The 17,710-nt window shown below is 44.1% G+C and overlaps 2 protein-coding genes across 3 annotated transcripts in view; one reads left to right on the top strand and one right to left on the bottom strand.

Annotated features, from left to right (window-relative positions):
* The window catches only part of CLUAP1 (clusterin associated protein 1), a 55,344-nt gene extending 41,037 nt beyond the window's left edge, over positions 1–14,307 (top strand). The window contains exons 10-13 of one of the 2 annotated variants that reach the window (XM_060786251.2): positions 1,162–1,269; positions 8,418–8,473; positions 11,432–11,488; positions 12,921–14,307. In XM_060786251.2, coding sequence (XP_060642234.1) covers positions 1,162–1,269; positions 8,418–8,473; positions 11,432–11,488; positions 12,921–13,076 — 377 coding nt within the window. In that variant the 3' untranslated portion in view covers positions 13,077–14,307. The remainder of the gene's footprint in view (positions 1–1,161; positions 1,270–8,417; positions 8,474–11,431; positions 11,489–12,920) is intronic. The other variant, XM_060786253.2, reaches the window with a different exon arrangement.
* Positions 14,308–14,389: 82 nt separating this feature from the next.
* NLRC3 (NLR family CARD domain containing 3) overlaps positions 14,390–17,710 on the bottom strand; it is a 38,443-nt gene continuing 35,122 nt past the window's right edge. The window contains exons 15-17 of the mRNA XM_060786250.2: positions 17,064–17,147; positions 15,741–15,824; positions 14,390–14,806 (exon numbers count right to left, since the gene is read on the bottom strand). Of these exons, the coding sequence (XP_060642233.2) occupies positions 14,716–14,806; positions 15,741–15,824; positions 17,064–17,147 (259 nt within the window). The 3' untranslated portion in view covers positions 14,390–14,715. The remainder of the gene's footprint in view (positions 14,807–15,740; positions 15,825–17,063; positions 17,148–17,710) is intronic.

Below are 17,710 nucleotides of genomic sequence, written 5' to 3'. Positions count from 1 at the left end.
GAAATCATCCTCTCTTAAGCTACTATGAGCTGCCATATCACACTTGCTTTGCATCTATCCCAAATGGAACTTATAACCGATGATTTCAAACAGGAACATGGAAAGGGGAACATAATTTTTGTAACCAACAGAAGTTCAGACCATACTTAATTCTCCTTCCTCCCACTTTAAGTAATAAAGGAAGACTTTCATCTAATTATGGATTGACTGCAGCTCCCATAAACCTTCAGCGCATATTAGCTATGCTGACTGAGCCCAATCTGATAAGAGTTGTATGTTTCAAGAAAACCAAGTGGCTTCTACATGTGTACTGTATATACTTATGTATAAATGTAATGTAACTACTGTACCTTAAGTCTTATCAAAAAAGGCAGGTTCCCTTTCTCTGAGTAAGGCAAGAGCTTAGTCCTTCCTGGGAGAACCTAAAAGAATACCTGTGTGAGGCAACTTCAGGACTTTAAAGTGGGTGGTATAGGGTCAGCATAGAATAAAATCTACGTGTGGATGTTGAATTGAGGCCACAGTCCAGGATATTCTGCAAGTCAGTTATGTAGTTGTATCACTAAATAATAATAATGATAATAAATGTTATTTATTATCTGCCTCTCTTGATGGCTCGAGGTGGGTTACCACAAACATAAAAACATTTGAACATAAAAATACAATAAATTACTAAATTCTATAGATACACAGACACACATACACACAGATATATATGAAAACGTATACCAAACACAGGTACAGAATTGACATATGGTGGTAATAGAATGTATGGTCAAAACCAGAATTTTGGACTTAGGGCTTCTTCAGTTCCTGTCAGCTCACAATTGTTCATTGAAATGAATACAGTGTTTTCAAACTACAGGAAAGGATATTCCACCTGAACATGAGGAAGAATTTCCCGACTGTGAGAGCTATTCAGCAGTGGAACTCTCTGCCCCAGAGTGTGGTGGAAGCCTTCTTTGGAGGTTTTTAAGCAGAGGCTGGATGGCCATCTGTCTGGGGTGCTTTAAATGAGATTTTACCGCTTCTTGGCAGGGGATTGGACTGGATGGCCCACGAGGTCTCTTCCAACTCTATGATTCTACAAAGAAGTCTAATAGCCTGAGCATATCTCACTTGTGGATGTTAACTGTTGTGGGTGTTCTTCCTTTTGTTTAGGTAACGATGACTCAGATATAGAGATCCACGAGGATGATGGATCGGACAGTGACATTGAAGACAGGCAACTAATGAAGCAGCATACCGCCATGGAGATGCTGATGCAAGGTACCTTTGCTTGCTTTTGCTAATTCTCTGCAAATTGCTTGGCACACAGTGTCTCCTGTACATGCCACACAATCCGTGAAAGAAAACTGGTAGTGTGTTTCGCAAACTGTTTATCCACACCGCTATATCATCCTGGCCTTGAGAACTAGAATCATGCTTGTTAAAAAACGAAAATGCAGGTGGTTAGGATATTGGATTCTTTGAATAATAATAAAAAGGACTCAGTTCTCAGATAAGATTGAAGTATACACAATCTATCTTTGTATCCCATACCTTGGGGCCCAAGGCTAGAACTGTATTGGTGTGGTGTGCTGATCTGCATCTGTGCTGTAAATATGCATCACTTCCAGGTTAGAAGCCCTGCTTTGATCCTTGGGTTTTCATTAACCATAGCTGTTTTGTCTGTAAGACAAAGTTCAATGTTTATTTGAATAGGTGTTGACTAAACTCCCACTCTTTCATCCAAAATGTGGCTTAACTGCAAAATATAAGAACTGTGCCAGAGAAAACAACCATATTTTCTTCCTCGTAGCCCTGCACCCACCAGCATGAACTTCAGATTAGCTAGAGGTCAGTTGTGCCATGAAGGAGTCTTCCTGAGATCTCTCTAAAGCAGGCATGGGCAAACTTGAGCTTCCCTCCAGATGTTTTGGACTTCAACTCCCACCATTTCTTTTCCCCTCAGCCACTTCCTTTTCCCCCTCAGCTGCTTAAGCGGCTGAGGCTGTTTGAAATGGTGGGAGTTGAAGTCCAAAACACCTGGAGGGAAAGCTCAAGTTTGCCCATGCCTGCTCTAAAGGAGAAGAGCAATTAGTCCCCCCAATTCAGCAGAAGTATTAATTATAATTAGATACATTTTTTATTTTAGATTTTTCCGACACAAATATAATACCATCACACCCGCTCGTTGTTAGAAATTCAGTTGCTAAATTGCATTCTGAAAGCATATCACATACCACATATCACATTATAATTTCCTAATGCTCTTATCTGTCTCCCCTTCACCTTACCCTTGTGTCTTACGATTTTACACCCCTCCTCCCCCCACCCACCCCCCTTCAGGGAACAGTATATACCTTAATTCAGATCTTAATTTAATTGAACAATTGTAAAAAGAGAATGGTTTAGCACCTTATATCTTTCTTTTCCTTCCACTTTTTCAATCAGTCTTTCCCATTTCTGCACCCAAGTTTTCTTAAGTCGGCTTGTTGTGTATTTGCTTCTTTTTTCATGGATGTACTCCTGAAGCATGTATTCTGCTAAATACTCATACCAGGGTGGTCTCGAGCCTGGTGGTGGAGTCCCAACGGCTTCTTGTGCTGGGGGACTTCAACATCCATGCCGAGGCAACCCTCACAGGAGCGGCTCAGGACTTCATGTCTGCCATGGCAACCATGGGGCTGTCCCAACAAATAACTGGCCCCACCCACTGTGCTGGACACACATTGGATTTGGTTTTCTGCCAGGGATGGGAGCAGGGTGGCGGTGTGGAGGAGCTGTCCATCTCTCCGTTGCCATGGACCGACCACTTCCTGATCAGATTTAGGCTCACTGCGCCCCCTAACCTCCGCAAAGGTGGAGGACCCATTAAGATGGTCCGCCCCAGGAGGCTTATGGATCCGAATGGATTCCTGACGGCTCTTGGGGATTTCCCCGCTACCTCGGTAGGTGACCATGTCGAGGCCTTGGTCGCTCTCTGGAATGGGGAGATGACCAGGGCAATTGACAGGATCGCTCCGGAACGTCCCCTCTCGAGTAACCGAGCTAAACCAGCTCCTTGGTTCACTGAGGAGCTGGCAGCGATGAAGCGAAGGAAGAGGGAACTAGAGAGCGTGTGGCGCTCGGACCCAAGCGAGCCAAATCGAGCACGGTTTGTGTCCTTTCTAAGGACATATGCCGCGGCAATAAAAGCCGCAAAGAAAACTTTCTTTGCGGCCACTATTGCGTCTGCAAAAAACCGTCCGGCGGAGTTGTTTCGGATTGTCAGAGGTCTTTTAACTCCCCCTATCTCAGGTGGGAGCCCTGACAACTCGGCCACGCGCTGTGAAGCATTTGCTCGTTTTTTTGCAGACAAAGTCGCTTTGATCCGTTCCGGGCTGGACGCCACATTAAATGCAGTCTCTGTGGATGTGACACAAGCACCTGCTTGTCCTATTTTGATGGATTCTTTTCAGCTTGTGAAGCCCGAGGATGTGGACAAGATACTTGGAGGAATGAGGCCTACCACGTCCATCCTAGACCCCTGCCCATCCTGGCTTCTGAAAGAGGCCAGAGGGGGATTGGCTGAGTGGGTAACGATGGTGGTTAATGCCTCCCTTCGGGAAGGCAAGATTCCAGCGAGCCTAAAACAGGCTATTATAAAGCCGCTGTTGAAGAAACCATCATTGGACCCCACTAAATTTGACAACTTTCGACCTGTTTCCAATCTTCCCTTTTTGGGCAAAGTCATGGAAAGCGTGGTGGCCTCACAACTCCAGGTATTCTTGAGAGACACGGATTATCTGGATCCGGCACAGTCTGGTTTCAGACCGGGACATGGTACTGAGACGGTCTTGGTCGCCTTAGTGGATGATCTCCGCCGGGAGCTAGACAGGGGGAGTGTGTCCCTGTTGGTGCTCCTGGATCTCTCAGCGGCCTTCGATACCGTCGACCACGGTATTCTTCTGGGACGCCTTGCAGAGATGGGCCTCGGGGGCACCGCTTTGCGGTGGCTCCAGTCATTTCTGGAGGGTCGTACCCAGAAGGTGTTATTGGGGGACTCCTGTTCAACACCACAGCCTTTGACCTGTGGTGTTCCTCAGGGCTCTATACTGTCCCCCATGCTGTTTAACATCTACATGAAGCCGCTGGGTGAGATCATCCGGAGTTTCGGAGTGCGGTGTCACCTGTACGCAGACGACGTCCAACTCTGTCACTCCTTCCCACCTGCTACTAAGGAGGCTGTCGAAGTCCTGAACCGGTGCCTGGCCGCTGTAACGGTCTGGATGAGGGCGAACAAACTGAAATTAAATCCAGACAAGACAGAGGTACTCCTGGTCAGTCGCAAGGCCGAGCAGGGTATAGGGTTACAGCCTGTGCTGGACGGGGTCGTACTCCCCTTGAAGGCGCAGGTTCGCAGCTTGGGTGTGACCCTGGACTCATCGTTGAGCCTGGATCCCCAGGTTTCAGCGGTGACCAGGGGAGCATTTGCACAGCTTCGGCTCGTGCGCCAGCTGCGCCCGTACCTTGGGAAGTCTGACTTGGCCACGGTGGTACACGCTTTGGTCACATCCCGCCTCGACTACTGCAACGCTCTCTACGTGGGGCTGCCCTTGAAGACGGCCCGGAAGCTCCAGCTAGTCCAGCGCGCGGCAGCCATGTTGTTAACCGGAGCGGGACGCAGGGAGCACACAACGCCCTTGCTGTCCCAGCTCCACTGGCTGCCGATTTGCTACCGGGCCCAATTTAAGGTGCTGGTATTATCCTACAAAGCCCTAAACGGTTCCGGCCCAAAATACCTTGCGAACCGCATCTCGGCCTACGAGCCCACGAGGACCTTGAGATCATCTGGGGAGGCCCTTCTCTCGGTCCCGCCTGCCTCACAGGCACGCCTGGCGGGGACGAGAGAGCGGGCCTTCTCGGTGGTGGCCCCCCGGCTATGGAACTCCCTCCCTGCTGAAATCAGACAGGCGCCTTCCCTCATGGCCTTCCGCAAGGGCCTGAAAACCTGGCTCTTCGAAAAGGCCTTCAACTAAGTGCTATGTCTTTTGGAATGACCACCGGAATGGACTATGACTATGAGATTGATTATGACCCCAAACTAGACGAAGCGGATTTTTAGATGTTGTGTTATGGTCTTGATCTATTGTAAATTGTTGTCTTTTATATGTTCTGTACACCGCCACGAGTCGCCCTCGGGCTGAGAGTGGCGGTTAACAAGTGCAAATAATAAATAAAAATAAATAAATAAATAATTTTTAACCTCCCATTTTCTATAGTCTTTCCACCCCAACGCCACAGTTGCTTGGGCAGCTAATATCATATATTTTATAATTTCCTCCCAGGCTTTGCTATTATCTTTTTTGTCTAATTTCTGTGTAAAAAATTCTATTTTATTCAAAGCCAGTTTATATCCTATTATTTCTTCCATTTCATTCATTACCTTGTTATAGAACTCTTGTACTCTATCACATTCCCACCACATGTGGGAATAAGAGCCAATTTTCCCACATCCATGCCAACAAAGTTTTGTGGTGTTTTTTTGTCATCTGGGCTATTTTAATTGGGGTTCTGTACCATCTAGTCAATAATTTCCTTTGTGTTTCTCTAATCTTTATATGCTTAAGATGTTTAATTGAGTCAATCCAGTTTTCTATTTCTAAAACTTTATTATTTAAATCCTCTTTCCATATTTCTATCAAAACTTGTTTCAAATTATATTGTATTCCAATTAATTTCTTGTAAATAAACCCCATCAGTCCTTTCTCCTTTTCTAGTTTCCATTTTAGAATTTGATCTAGGGCTGTTTCAGGGCCTTCTTATTTCTTCTCTTTAATGATCCTTTGTTTTAATCCATTCCAAAGAAGCCAATTACCTTGACCACATTTACCCTTTATTGATTCCCAATCCTTGATTGTCCCATCTGAGTTCAAGAGGTCTTTTATCAAATTCATTCCATTCTGTTTCAAATTTGTTATGACTTTACCCAATGTCTGTTCTTTTTTATTGTGTAGAAACCCTATTGGGAGTATATCTACCCTATTAATTTGTAGTTTGTTTTGCCATTTTTTTCAACATTCCATTTGTTTGTTTTTATGTATCTAATGCATCTTTGGAATTAGATACATACCTCCACCATAGTTTTTAGAGTAGCCGATTTTGATAAGCTTCCTGGGGAGACCTGATGGAGTTGAGTATTGGAAGTTATTGGAAGTTTTCCTTCTCTTTCTGACCACATGTTTGGATTTATTGCACATCTGCAATTTCTTCACACAGAAGGGAAAGCATTCTAGAAATTGAAGATGAGACAAGGCACAGAATACGTGGGAGCAAACTGCACATTCATTCATCTTTTGTCTCCTTGCTTTACCTTTACTGGGACCAGAGTTCAACTAAACCACAGTTCAGCGCTTGCCTTTGCTGGTTGCACAGCAAAGCCCCAAAGCCAGCTGCTCCCTTGAGGGGGAGAAGTATATTCCATCAATGGCATAAAGAGAACTCCGCATGGTCTCCCATTAAAAAGGTTACCACAGCGATGAATTGACAAATGCTGACTTTTAAATGCTGCTTTGGTCTCCTGCCAAACTGTCAAAATTCCCTTTAACGGGTACTGCAGAAACTGGTCTAAGTGTGATGGGTTGACAAATGGTGACTTTTAAATGCTGCTTTGGTCTCCCACATAACTGTCAAAATTCCCTTTAATGGGTACTGCAGAAACTGGTGTAGGTTCATCCCTCTGGGGCTCCTCCACAGCTGGACCTCTTTCCCATCTATGTGCAAGCTTTCCTGCAATTTCAGAGTACCAGAAAGTAAATTAAGGTTTTGTTTTGGTTTATTACAGGCTAAAAAGTTTTTTGGCCTCTTTTCCCTCTGCCCGCCTGCACTGTCACCCCTCCTTTCACTGCCACAATGCTGTGTACAACTCTGCTATTCCCTGTTCTCACTTCTGTAATTGGCTACTGTGGCATTTTCGGAAAGGGCGTCCCCTCAAGACTTACTTCGATGGCTTCGGGTCTCTTGAAAGAGCTCTGCTGCCAATTTATGAGGCAATTGGCTGAGCCTTTGGGTCCATGGTGGAAAACAACAGATGCCCAAGAATGGATAGGAAGTGTTTGCCAAGGCCTGTGAAGGATTGGCGTCCAAATCAGATGTCCATCCAGGTCTTGGCATTTGAAATATTTATTTTCCTTATTTTGATATTCATTCACCTTAACATCAAGGTGCTGGTTTGTTTGTTTTTTTCTTTTAATGCTTTATTTCCTGTGCCAGCTGCCTGAACAGCAACCTACATTTCTTTGAAATGTGTTTTTAAAGCCACATTTTAATAATGCACAATTATTTAACAATGGAATTTTAAAACAACAATAGTATAGATAGTTTAATTGTTAATGGTATATTCCAGGCATGGGCAAACTTTGGCCCTCTTGGTGTTTTAGACTTCAACTCCCACCATTTCTAACAGCCTTGTGGGAGTTCCTTTTCCTTTTCCCTTTCTGCTTAAGCAGCTGAGGGGGGAAAGGAAAGGGCCAGAGGCTGCTAGAAATTGTGGCAGTTGAAGTCCAAAACTCCTGGAGGGCTGACGTTTGCCCATGCCTGGTACATCCCATCCACTCCTTTCCTCTGGAGGCTAGCCAACTCTTTCTCTGCCTTTTCAACAGACGAAGGCCTTTTATTCCAGCAAGATTTGGGGACTTACTGTTTTACAAATACAGTGGGCCCTCTGTATATGCTCAGGACCTCCCAGGATACTGAAATCTGTGGATACTCAAGACCCATTAATGCCGTAGTAAAATAACACTGCCATGGCTGCATGATAATAGGCAGGTATCTAAGCTACATTCATTGGAACTGTATCAGCTACAGCAGCCATGTCTGAACCCAACTGAGCATTGCTATTTGGAAAATGCAAAACAAACTCTTCACAGTAAGCTTGTGCTAATGGTAGTCTCCTGCTAACAGTAGTAGCACTAGGTCCTTTTCTTTTGAACTTCCACAAGACAAAATCCCAGTGGACTGACTGGTTAGGAAAGGTCACAACCTCTTTCTGAGTGTCAACTGAAAACACAGACTCCAAAACCTCAAGATCTAGTGGAAACCTATAGTTTGCTGCTGGCAGTCTGTATTTTTGTCAGCCTGAAATTTCTGTCAACCTGACATCAACTTTAGAAGCAGATTGTTAGAAGAGTAAAAAGCATTGAAGGCGGAGTGATGGAAGCACCATTGTGTACTGTGGCCCCCTTCTTTTGTCCCTCTGACATCTTGTCTCAGAACAAACAGCTTTTTGAATTGCTGTAAAGATGGGGAAGAACTAAGAAGAGAAATGTTAGAAAGTGTATCTGTGTCTCCCGAGCCTCTCTGAACGCTGCTTTTAACTTAGCAAAACAGTTTGCTTTCCTCCTCACCTTTGTATCTGTGCAGTCCCATTCTCATGAATTTTCTCTCTGTTGTAGGGAGACCAAGAAAGCGGATTGTAGGAACGATGCACGGCGGAGACACAGAGGATGATGTGAGTAATAACTGGTGGTGCTTTTGGCAGACCTTTTCATGCCACCACAAAGAGCCTGTACCTTCAGCCAAAACCTGCCTTGCAGTACTTTGTGTCTCTGCTGTGTGCCCTCCTTTCATCAAAGCACCCACACATTGCATCTTTCAAATCTTTTTGTCCTGTCTTTTTGTGTCTCCCTTCCTTTTGTGTCTTTTTGCTTTTCTTCTTCTTCTGCTGCTGCTGCTGCTGCGCTTAAGCAGAGGAAGGAGAGCAGGAGACTGGCAAGGACCATTTCTCAGAGTGCCACAAGGTGGACTGGCCCTCTTTTTGTGATTCTTTCATCCCTATTACGCTGTTCTATTGTATAGTGGTTTACTTTTGATTAAATTATTAGGTGTTAAATGATGAACTTTGAAAGGCAAGTTTCACTGCAGGGGGATTTTAATTGGTTTTAGGAGGCACTGTATGCCTAGTCTTGCGCTCGTAAGGTAGGTGCACCAGGGCCTGAATTAAAGGCCTTCCTATTAAGAAGAGCATATGCCTGTTGTCTCATCTTCCTAATGATGTTTAATATGGCCATGATTTCTCTAATCCATCCCCACAGTGACAGCATCCATTTCCTTTAATATCTAAGCCACATTGGGGAGATCTCAGCAGGGCATGGCCATCTGCTTCTCATAATTGCTACTTTGGGCCCAAGCCCTACTAAAAGAAATAATTGTATAATTCATTATGTTAAATCTAATTGCTTTCAAAGTTGTCCCTCTGAAGGACCTCTTTGGGATTTTGTCTTGTGTGCTTTTTAAAGATCAAGGCATTCCTCTCCTTGAACGTTCCATGTGCTTTTCAACCAAGAATGCCTCATTGTCTCTAAAGTGACATCTTATTCACAGCAGATTTATTAGGAACCATTTTTAATTTATAAACATAACCAAGGTCTATTATTTGCCAAATGCCCTTTCCTCCTTTCATGTGGTCATAGACCATAGACCTCCTTTTATGTAACCACGCTCTGGTTACATCCCGGATGGATTACTGCAACGCACTCTACATGGGGCTGCCTTTGAAGACAGTTCGGAAACTTCGGTTAGTCCAACGGGCGGCAGCCAGATTAGTAACTGGGGTGACAAACAAGGAGCATACTACCCCCCTGTTATGTTAGCTCCACTGGCTGCCAGTCCATCTCTGAGCCCAATTCAAAGTGCTGGTTTTGATCTATAAAGCTCTGTATGGTTCTGGCCCAGCTTACTTGTCAGAATGCATCCACCCCTACGTCCCACTTTATAATCTAAGATTATCCGGGGAGGCCCTGCTCTTGCTCCCATCATCACAAATGCATCTGGTGTGGATGAGAGACAGGGCCTTCTCAGCTGTGGCCCCGCACCTATGGAACACACTCCCAAATTGAATAAGATCAGTTTCTTCCCTCCTGACTTTTTAGGAAAAAACTAAAAGCATGGTTTTTGGACCAGACCTTTGGTCAGCAGACGTAAGTAGCACTTTAGATGGACATTGACTGGTACGGCGACACGGCTAATGAGACTGTTTTTATTGCTTTTGTACTATTTCATTAGTGCTTATGTACTGTTTTAATTATGACTTATGTTCATTTGTGGTTGTATTATTGTGATTGTTATGTATCAGCATCATTGGTGCCTATTGTAAGCTGTCCTGAGTCCCCCCTCGGGGGTAGAGAAGTGACGGAGTAGAAATACGAGAAATAAATAAATAAATAAATGACAGACTCAAATATGCATCCCCTATAGTTGTGGGGAAGCTGCTCATCAGGGTTGTATCTTTCTCTCTCCTTATGCAGAAAATGAGAGCCTGAACCCTTTTGTTACTACCAACAAGAGTAGGCCTGTTCAGTCAATGGGATTTACCTACCTGTTGTCTGATGTGCCTCTCCGATTCCTCTCAGCGGGACTAACCAGCACCAATCGGGCCTTTAGGTTTTGTATACATGCAGTGTTGCTCACCTTGAGGATGTGTTGCCAAAATATCGATGCTCTTTTAATCCTGTCTTCCTATTGCCTGGAAGCCGGCTTATTTGAAACAGTGTATGTTTACTTAGCTCTTGATTTCAAACCATATAATAATAATGATGATAATAATAATGTAATACTTTATTTATATTCTGCTCTATCACCCCAAGGGGACTCAGGGCGGATTCCAGCATATACAAACACGAAGGCAAACATTCAGTGCCTAGAAACAACCAAACACAGATTTAAAAAAAGGCTTCCCCTTCTGGCTTCTGAGGGGTGGTGCTCATCTCCGGCTCAGGGGGTGATGCTCATCTCCATTTCTAAGCCGAACAGCCTGCATTGCACGTAGACACCTCTGAGGTCATGTGGCTAGGATGACTGCATGGAGTGTCATTACCTTCCCTCTGAGGTGGTACCTAGTGATCTAATCACATTTGTGTGTTTACGAACTGACAAAAGCTGTGGCTAACAGCGGAAGCTCATGCCATCCTGCGGATTCAAACCTCCAGCCATCTGGTCAGCAAGTTCAGCTGCTCAGGGGTTTAACTCACTGCACCACTGTGAACCCATAAAGTTTTCTCCAGTTGTGTTGCTATTTATCTTCATCCAAGGCCACGTGACATGCCTCCCAATGGGGTGTTTTATTACATTTCTGTTGTGTTACAACAAAAGCTTTGTCTCCCACTCCTTCTAGCTTAACATACTTTTTCTAGGTAGCTGGCAAGATGGCACCCCACAAGATAACGGAGGGGTGTGTGAGTTGTCCAAGAGTAGACTTTGCTTAATGGACCCCCGACAGGCTTTCCATTGGCCGCTTAGCCCCCCCCCCCCTTCCTTGTTAGGAGACTCAGTTTGACCCTCTTGGTGTAGCACCTCGCTTGCTCTCTTTCATTTTACTGTTTCTGCCAGTTTCGTTTATGGCTTTAATTTCTTTCTGCTTCCTTCTCACCTTGTCTCTGCATGTTGCTGCCACTTCTCTTCCTCCTCACAGTTTGGGGGAGCCCATGCCCAAGGCAATAAACATAGAGCTTCCAGAGCCAAAGTGAAGGTGGGTGTTGTGCTTCCACATTTCATGCCTCCATGCATGCCTCTGGCCACTGTTGCCTATCCTGCAACCTATCCAGCACAGGTTGAGCCTCTCTTATCTGGAAATCTAAAATCTTCCAAAAAGCAAAATGGCTTGCCACTTCTGCCTTCAAGGAGATGGCTGCGACATTCCCAGTCGTTTGTCTCTCAGATCCTCAGTCTCTCTCCATCCTCATGTGATGCAAGGTTGGAGAGAGACTGAGGATCTGAGGGAAGACCAAAAGAAAAAGCAGGTAAGAAGAGAGACTTAAGAAACGGAGAGATGAACGAACAAGAGTGCCACTGTCTCCAGCTTGAAGGCACAAGTGGGTAGCTGCCAGCAAACAGTTTCCATTTCCATCTTTTCACAGCAAATGAATGAGACGTGACGTTGTTCCATAGGTGTACTATATATATTCCAAATGCCCCAAAGATCTGAAATACAGCACACTTCCAGTCCCAATCATTTTGGATACTCAACCTCTACTGGTAGCAGTTATTACATCGTACCTTTATGAACAGTTTTTCTGTTGTTCTCAACCAGCTTCAGAGACCAGAATTAACAAGCAGCGCTCCCTGGCTATTTGCAGGAAAGCAAGATGCTCTATACATGCTCAAAATAAATATTGTTTTTTGAAGAACATGCATATGTTTAATACGTTGTCAAAGGTTCTCGTGTCTGGAATCACTGGGTGGTTGTACTTTTCAGGCTATAGGGCCATGTTCTAGAAGTATTCTTTCCTGACGTTTTGCCTGCATCTATGCCAGGCATCCTCAGACGTTGAACGACCTCACAACCTCTGAGGATGCCTGCCATAGATGCAGGCGAAATGTCAGGAGAGAATAATTCTAGAACATGGCCATACAGCCCAAAAAACCTACAACAACTCATGCCTATGTTTCTTTAAAGGGCATTGCCCAAAGAGAAGTCCACCACACACAAAGGGCTCTTCCCTTCTTTTCTCCAGATTCTCTCTCTTTCCTTTCTGGTACCTAGAAGGCTTTGCAAATATATTTTAATACGTATTTTATAGAAATACATTTTAATATGTATCTTTTATAAAAATACATGTTTATATGTGTATTTGTAGTATCTTTAAAATGTTTATGTGTTTTAATTATTCTGTAACCTGGCTTGAGCCATGAGGAGAGGCAGGTAATAATAATCATAATAATAATCATAATAATAATCATAATAATCATAATAATTGCAAAGGCTTTGCTGTAGGGGCCTGCCATGGAGAAGAGCAGGAAAGGTCCACCCATCTCTGGATCCAATCACACAGGGGTTTTTTTTCTGTACAACTGTTGTTGTTACTCATATGCAGACTTATTAATCTAAACTTATTAGATCAGTTAAGAGCTTATTTTTTAAAACCTAGATATTATTAAAAGAATAAAATATTTCACTCTAGGAGGACTCGGAGGACAGCGAAATTGATCTCGATGATGACGACGATGACGATGATGACGATGATCTGGAAGATGACAGCATGGACATTTCTCCAAATAAGGCCAGTCGAAGGGTCAGGAAGCCTGAGCCATTGGAGGAGAGTGACAATGACTTCTGATGGGCTTTCCAAAGAGAAGGAAGGAGCAAAGACATTTTGGGGTACAAATCTTTCAGGGAGCTGGAAATAACGAGTTCCGTTAAAAGAGTGCCCTAAAGTAACATACCTTTGTGCCCAGTGAAAAACAGTACCAAATCATCTCTTTGTTAGATTGTGACATCTGCACTGCTATGACAAGTAGTCAGGATGGAAGGTGATGGAAACATAAGCCTTGAAGTGCTATAGTGCCAATGATTTAAACATTTTCAGCAAGATCCAGGTCTACTGGAGCAAAGAGCAGCTTGGAGAGAGAAAAAGAGCTGCTTTTTTTGAGATAAACTTAATTCCAAATTTCTTTTAATTTAAGGATAAATGAACACTTTGGGTTTACTTTTCTATTCTAAACTTTATTCCAGAATAAACACCAAGTGCCTGTTATGCTTGAGAGAAAAGAAGGTATGAACCCCTTCTCTGGCCATGTTGAAGCCTTCAGCAAAGCAGTCTCTCTATTGTCAGAGACCCAGAATCCATAAAATAGTTCAGGAAAGCCAATCCCCATTCATTTTGGGCTCTCCCCTGTATCATTTCAGTGTAATCTCCAGTATAGCTTTCAATCCAGAATTGCATCAGAATGAAACCACATTGATGGGAAAACCCTGCCTCTTGGGAATTCTAGAGGAACCATAGGAGAGATTACATTTGTTGTTAAACCTCATAGCCCATCTTCCATATACACAAAATAACACTCCTTAAAGACCATGGCAGACCCTTTTACTGCATTTTTGCATCTGGATATGCTTTTTTAAAACCAGCAGATAAATGAGGAACTAACTTCCAGTTTACTTCATGATAACAAAAGGCCTGGGGTGAAGAGAATGATCTCCCGGGGACTCAGAGAGCATTTTAATTTCCAGAAATGTTTTCATGGAAAAAAATATTAACAATTCAGGGCCGTTGCTCCCAGACCTTGGGTAACTGTCGCACAGATTTAAAACAAATTTGTTTACAGGGGAGAAATGCAAAAGGTGTTATTCCAGGCCTGGCTGCACCTCTTCTTGCTCACTAGCCTTATGCACCAACCAGTCCCTCCCTGCTTCTGTATATAACTTATTTTTTCAGATGGTAAACAGGAATGATCCAGTCCTCTAACACCAGCACAAGTTGAGTTCTGTATGAAGGATTCCTCAGACGGTACTCTGAACATTTCTTTGATGGTGACATTCCTGTTTCACAAATAAATGTGCTTTTTTTCCCTCATTGTCATTCTTCTTCTTTCCCCCCTATTTTCTTCCTGGCATTTTATGATGAAGTATCTCATCTTCCACTTGCCGGGGATAGGAATAACTAAGGATTATATCTCAGGAGGTAGTCTTTTGGACCTTACTAAAGGAGGCACGTCACAGCATCTGCAGTATTGTAACCTACTTCTGATTATTCTCTCCAAGCAACTTGGCGCCAGCAACCAGAATGAGAAATACTAGTTAAACCATTGTCTTCCACAGCTGCCTTCACAACTTTGGACTCTCCTTTGCAGCAGCATCCCCTTGGCCAGCGGTCCTCCTTTTCACCACTTCTTCAGGGAAATGCATCGGGGCGTCACACACGCACACCCAAGGCATGGCTCAACCAAGCCATCTGAAGGCCTCCGGCAGACCACCTCTCACATCTCCACTATGCAGCCAGGGGCGTTGGTGCAAATGGCATCGGTGATCACCTTGGCGCCAGACTCCCCAATACGATTTCCCTGCAAGCTGCGAATGGGAAGAAAGGGTGCATCTTAAGAAAGTGTCACTCTCTTCGGCCTCTCGCCAAGGGTTAGTCACAGGTTGCGAGATTTGTCTGGGACCATCCAGAGAGTGTGACTTGCCTAAAGTCACTGAGTGGGTTCCGAGCCACAGTCCGAGGTTCAAACCACTATGCCATGCTTTTTGAAGGTCAGTTCCCACCTACCTTTCTTCCTTCCTTCCTTCCTTCCTTCCTTCCTTCCTTCCTTCCTTCCTCCATCCTTACCTCCCCTCCCCTTTTCTGTTACTTGCCTCCTTCCTTCCCTCCTTTTCCCTTTCCCTTTCCTCCCTCCCTGTCTTCCTTCCTCATTCCCTTCCTTCCTGTTCTCTCACCTGCCTGTCCGCTTGCCCTTCTTTCTTTCCCTCCCTCCCTTCCTCTCGCCTGCCTCCCTCCCTCCCTCCCTTTCTTCCTTTTCTCTCGCCTGCCTTCCTGTCTGTCCCCCTTGTCCCTTTCCTTTCCCTTTCCTCTCTCCCTGTCTTCCTCCCTCATTCCCTTTCTTCCTTTTCTGTCACCTACCTACATGCCTGCCTGCCCTTCTCTCCCCCACTCTCTTTTTTTCTTTCTCCCTCCTAACTTCCCTTTGCTCTTGCCTGTCTCCCATCCTTCATGCCTTCCTCCCTTTTCTCTCTCTTGCCTTCTTGTCTATCCCCCTTTCTCCCCTTTTCCTTTTCGCCATCCCTGTCTTCTTCCCTCATTCTCTTTCTTTCTTCCTTTTCTCTCGCCTGCCTGCCCGCCCTCCTTTTTATTTCTTTATTCCTCCCTTCTTTCCTGGAAGTAAAGCTGCAAATGGCAGCTGTTAAGCACTAAGCCCAGCACTTTCTCAATGTTGTGGGGCCAATACAAAATGGGTTGTGTGTATCCTTGTTAGATGACCCCATTAGGTCGTTCCAAGGGACTTACTTAATGTAAGTCAGGCTGTGGCTCCTGGTCAGAGCGGTGGCGATGCAGATGGCGCCATCCATCCCCAGCAAGTTCTCCTGGAGGCTGTCAACAAAAGAAGAGAAATGCCTTCAATGCCATTGTGACACAGTTTGGGGTAAAGGGAGAGGGGGGAGGAGAAGGGAAAATGCCTTATCCCCACCTCAGTGCAGTTTACCCATATATTCAGGGTATTAAAGGCTATTCTCTTGCCCTCTGTCCAAAACCCTCCCATCATAGTAGAACCGTCCAGTCATGAAGAGCCCTGACACTTAGGCAGATTTATTTATTTTTTTACTACATTTATACAACACCTGAAGGGGACTCAGAGTGGCTTACAAGTTATATGTACATACAATGTATTATATTATTAGCATTGCTCAATATTAGCATTATAACTAGATTGTACTATGCCACTATACTGTAATATATTATATTGTATTATTATTATTAGTAGTAGTATATTGCATTACATTATAATATTATTATCAATATTATATGTATATACAATATATTATCATAGCACAATATTAGTATTATCTAGTACTATATTGTTGCTGGGGGGGGGGGGGTCCTCGACTGATGGTACAGGAGACAAGGTGGAACTGTTTTCCTGGCTTCCCCTCTTCACTAGTTTCATTCGTTAGGAATTGGCAACAATTCCTTAAAAGGTTGTACGAGCCCATTGCAATTGATTTGTTACTTTAAGAATTAAATTTAAAATAAACATAAACGTATTGCTATTTTCAAAGTAATGTTAAAATTTTAAAGTAACGTAATATTTACTTTTGGGAGGGAATGGACAAACTTCCTAAAAGAACCCACAAAACTCACTGTCCATCCAGATGATCTGGAATTCACTTCCCAGAAGGTCATAGCACGGACCATGTTGATTTCAACAACATCTGGAGCACCAACAATTGAAAGCCACTGCTACAATAGCATGCTCTGATGCCATTTCACACACACACACAAGAATAATGCCTTCAGAATCACAGTTCACATGTAGAGCACATTACCAGATAATGTTTTGAAAAATTGCTATTCCGAAAAGTAGAAGTGGCCTTGCTGTTTCATTAGCAGAAACAGATGTGACCCACTAGTTAAGAAAATGCTCCCTCCAGATGTGCAATTGCAGTCCCCCAATTTAAGAAGTACTGAATAAATGTAGCCCTACACACTCTAATGCATTTGTAATGCATTTCCTCTCCAACCGCTGGCCCTCGAAGGGAAAGTCCATCTCTTTACAGAACAAAAGACTGGTGCAACTTTGACACGGTATCATTTCTCTGTTCCTTGACTTACTTCAGTCTGCGGAGGGTGCTGTTGACTTTCAGGGCACTGGCCATGGCTTTGGCACCAGCCAAACCGATAGCATTTCCTCTTAAGCTGAAGTGAGAAACAAAGAAGAATGGATTGAGGTAAGCTGTTTCCTGCAATGTTCAAATAGGGAAAAGAATCCACCCCAACCCAGAGGTGCAAAGGGGAATATAGGTGGAAGCAGTAGCACAGCGGATTAAACCGCTTGCTGCAGAAAATCTGCTGACCGAAGGGTTAGCAGTTCAAAGCCATGGGTCGGGGTGAGCTCCCACTGTTAGCCTTAGCTCCTGCCAACCTAACATTTAAAAATATGCAAATGTGAGTAGATCAATAGGTACCGCTTTGGTGGGAAGGTAATAAAGGTGCCTATGCAGCCATGCCAACAATGCAACCAGGAGGTGTCTATGGACAACAGACTCCTTGGCTTGGAAATGGAACAAGAGCACCTCCCACTGGCCAGAGTTGAGCACTGCCTCCAGATGCTGGAGATGGAAGGGGAAGCTTTTACCTTTGTTTTGTGTATTTGTATGTCATTGTTATTTCCCCTGTATTAAGGCAGTGAATGTTTGCCTATCAGTGTATGTCATAATCCGCTTTGAGTCCCCTTGGGGAGATAAAGCAGAATATAAATA

Source organism: Anolis sagrei, chromosome X (genome assembly GCF_037176765.1).
Source record: "Anolis sagrei isolate rAnoSag1 chromosome X, rAnoSag1.mat, whole genome shotgun sequence".
In the NCBI taxonomy this organism is placed as follows: domain Eukaryota; kingdom Metazoa; phylum Chordata; class Lepidosauria; order Squamata; family Dactyloidae; genus Anolis; species Anolis sagrei.
This window is presented reverse-complemented; position numbering and strand designations above follow the sequence as displayed.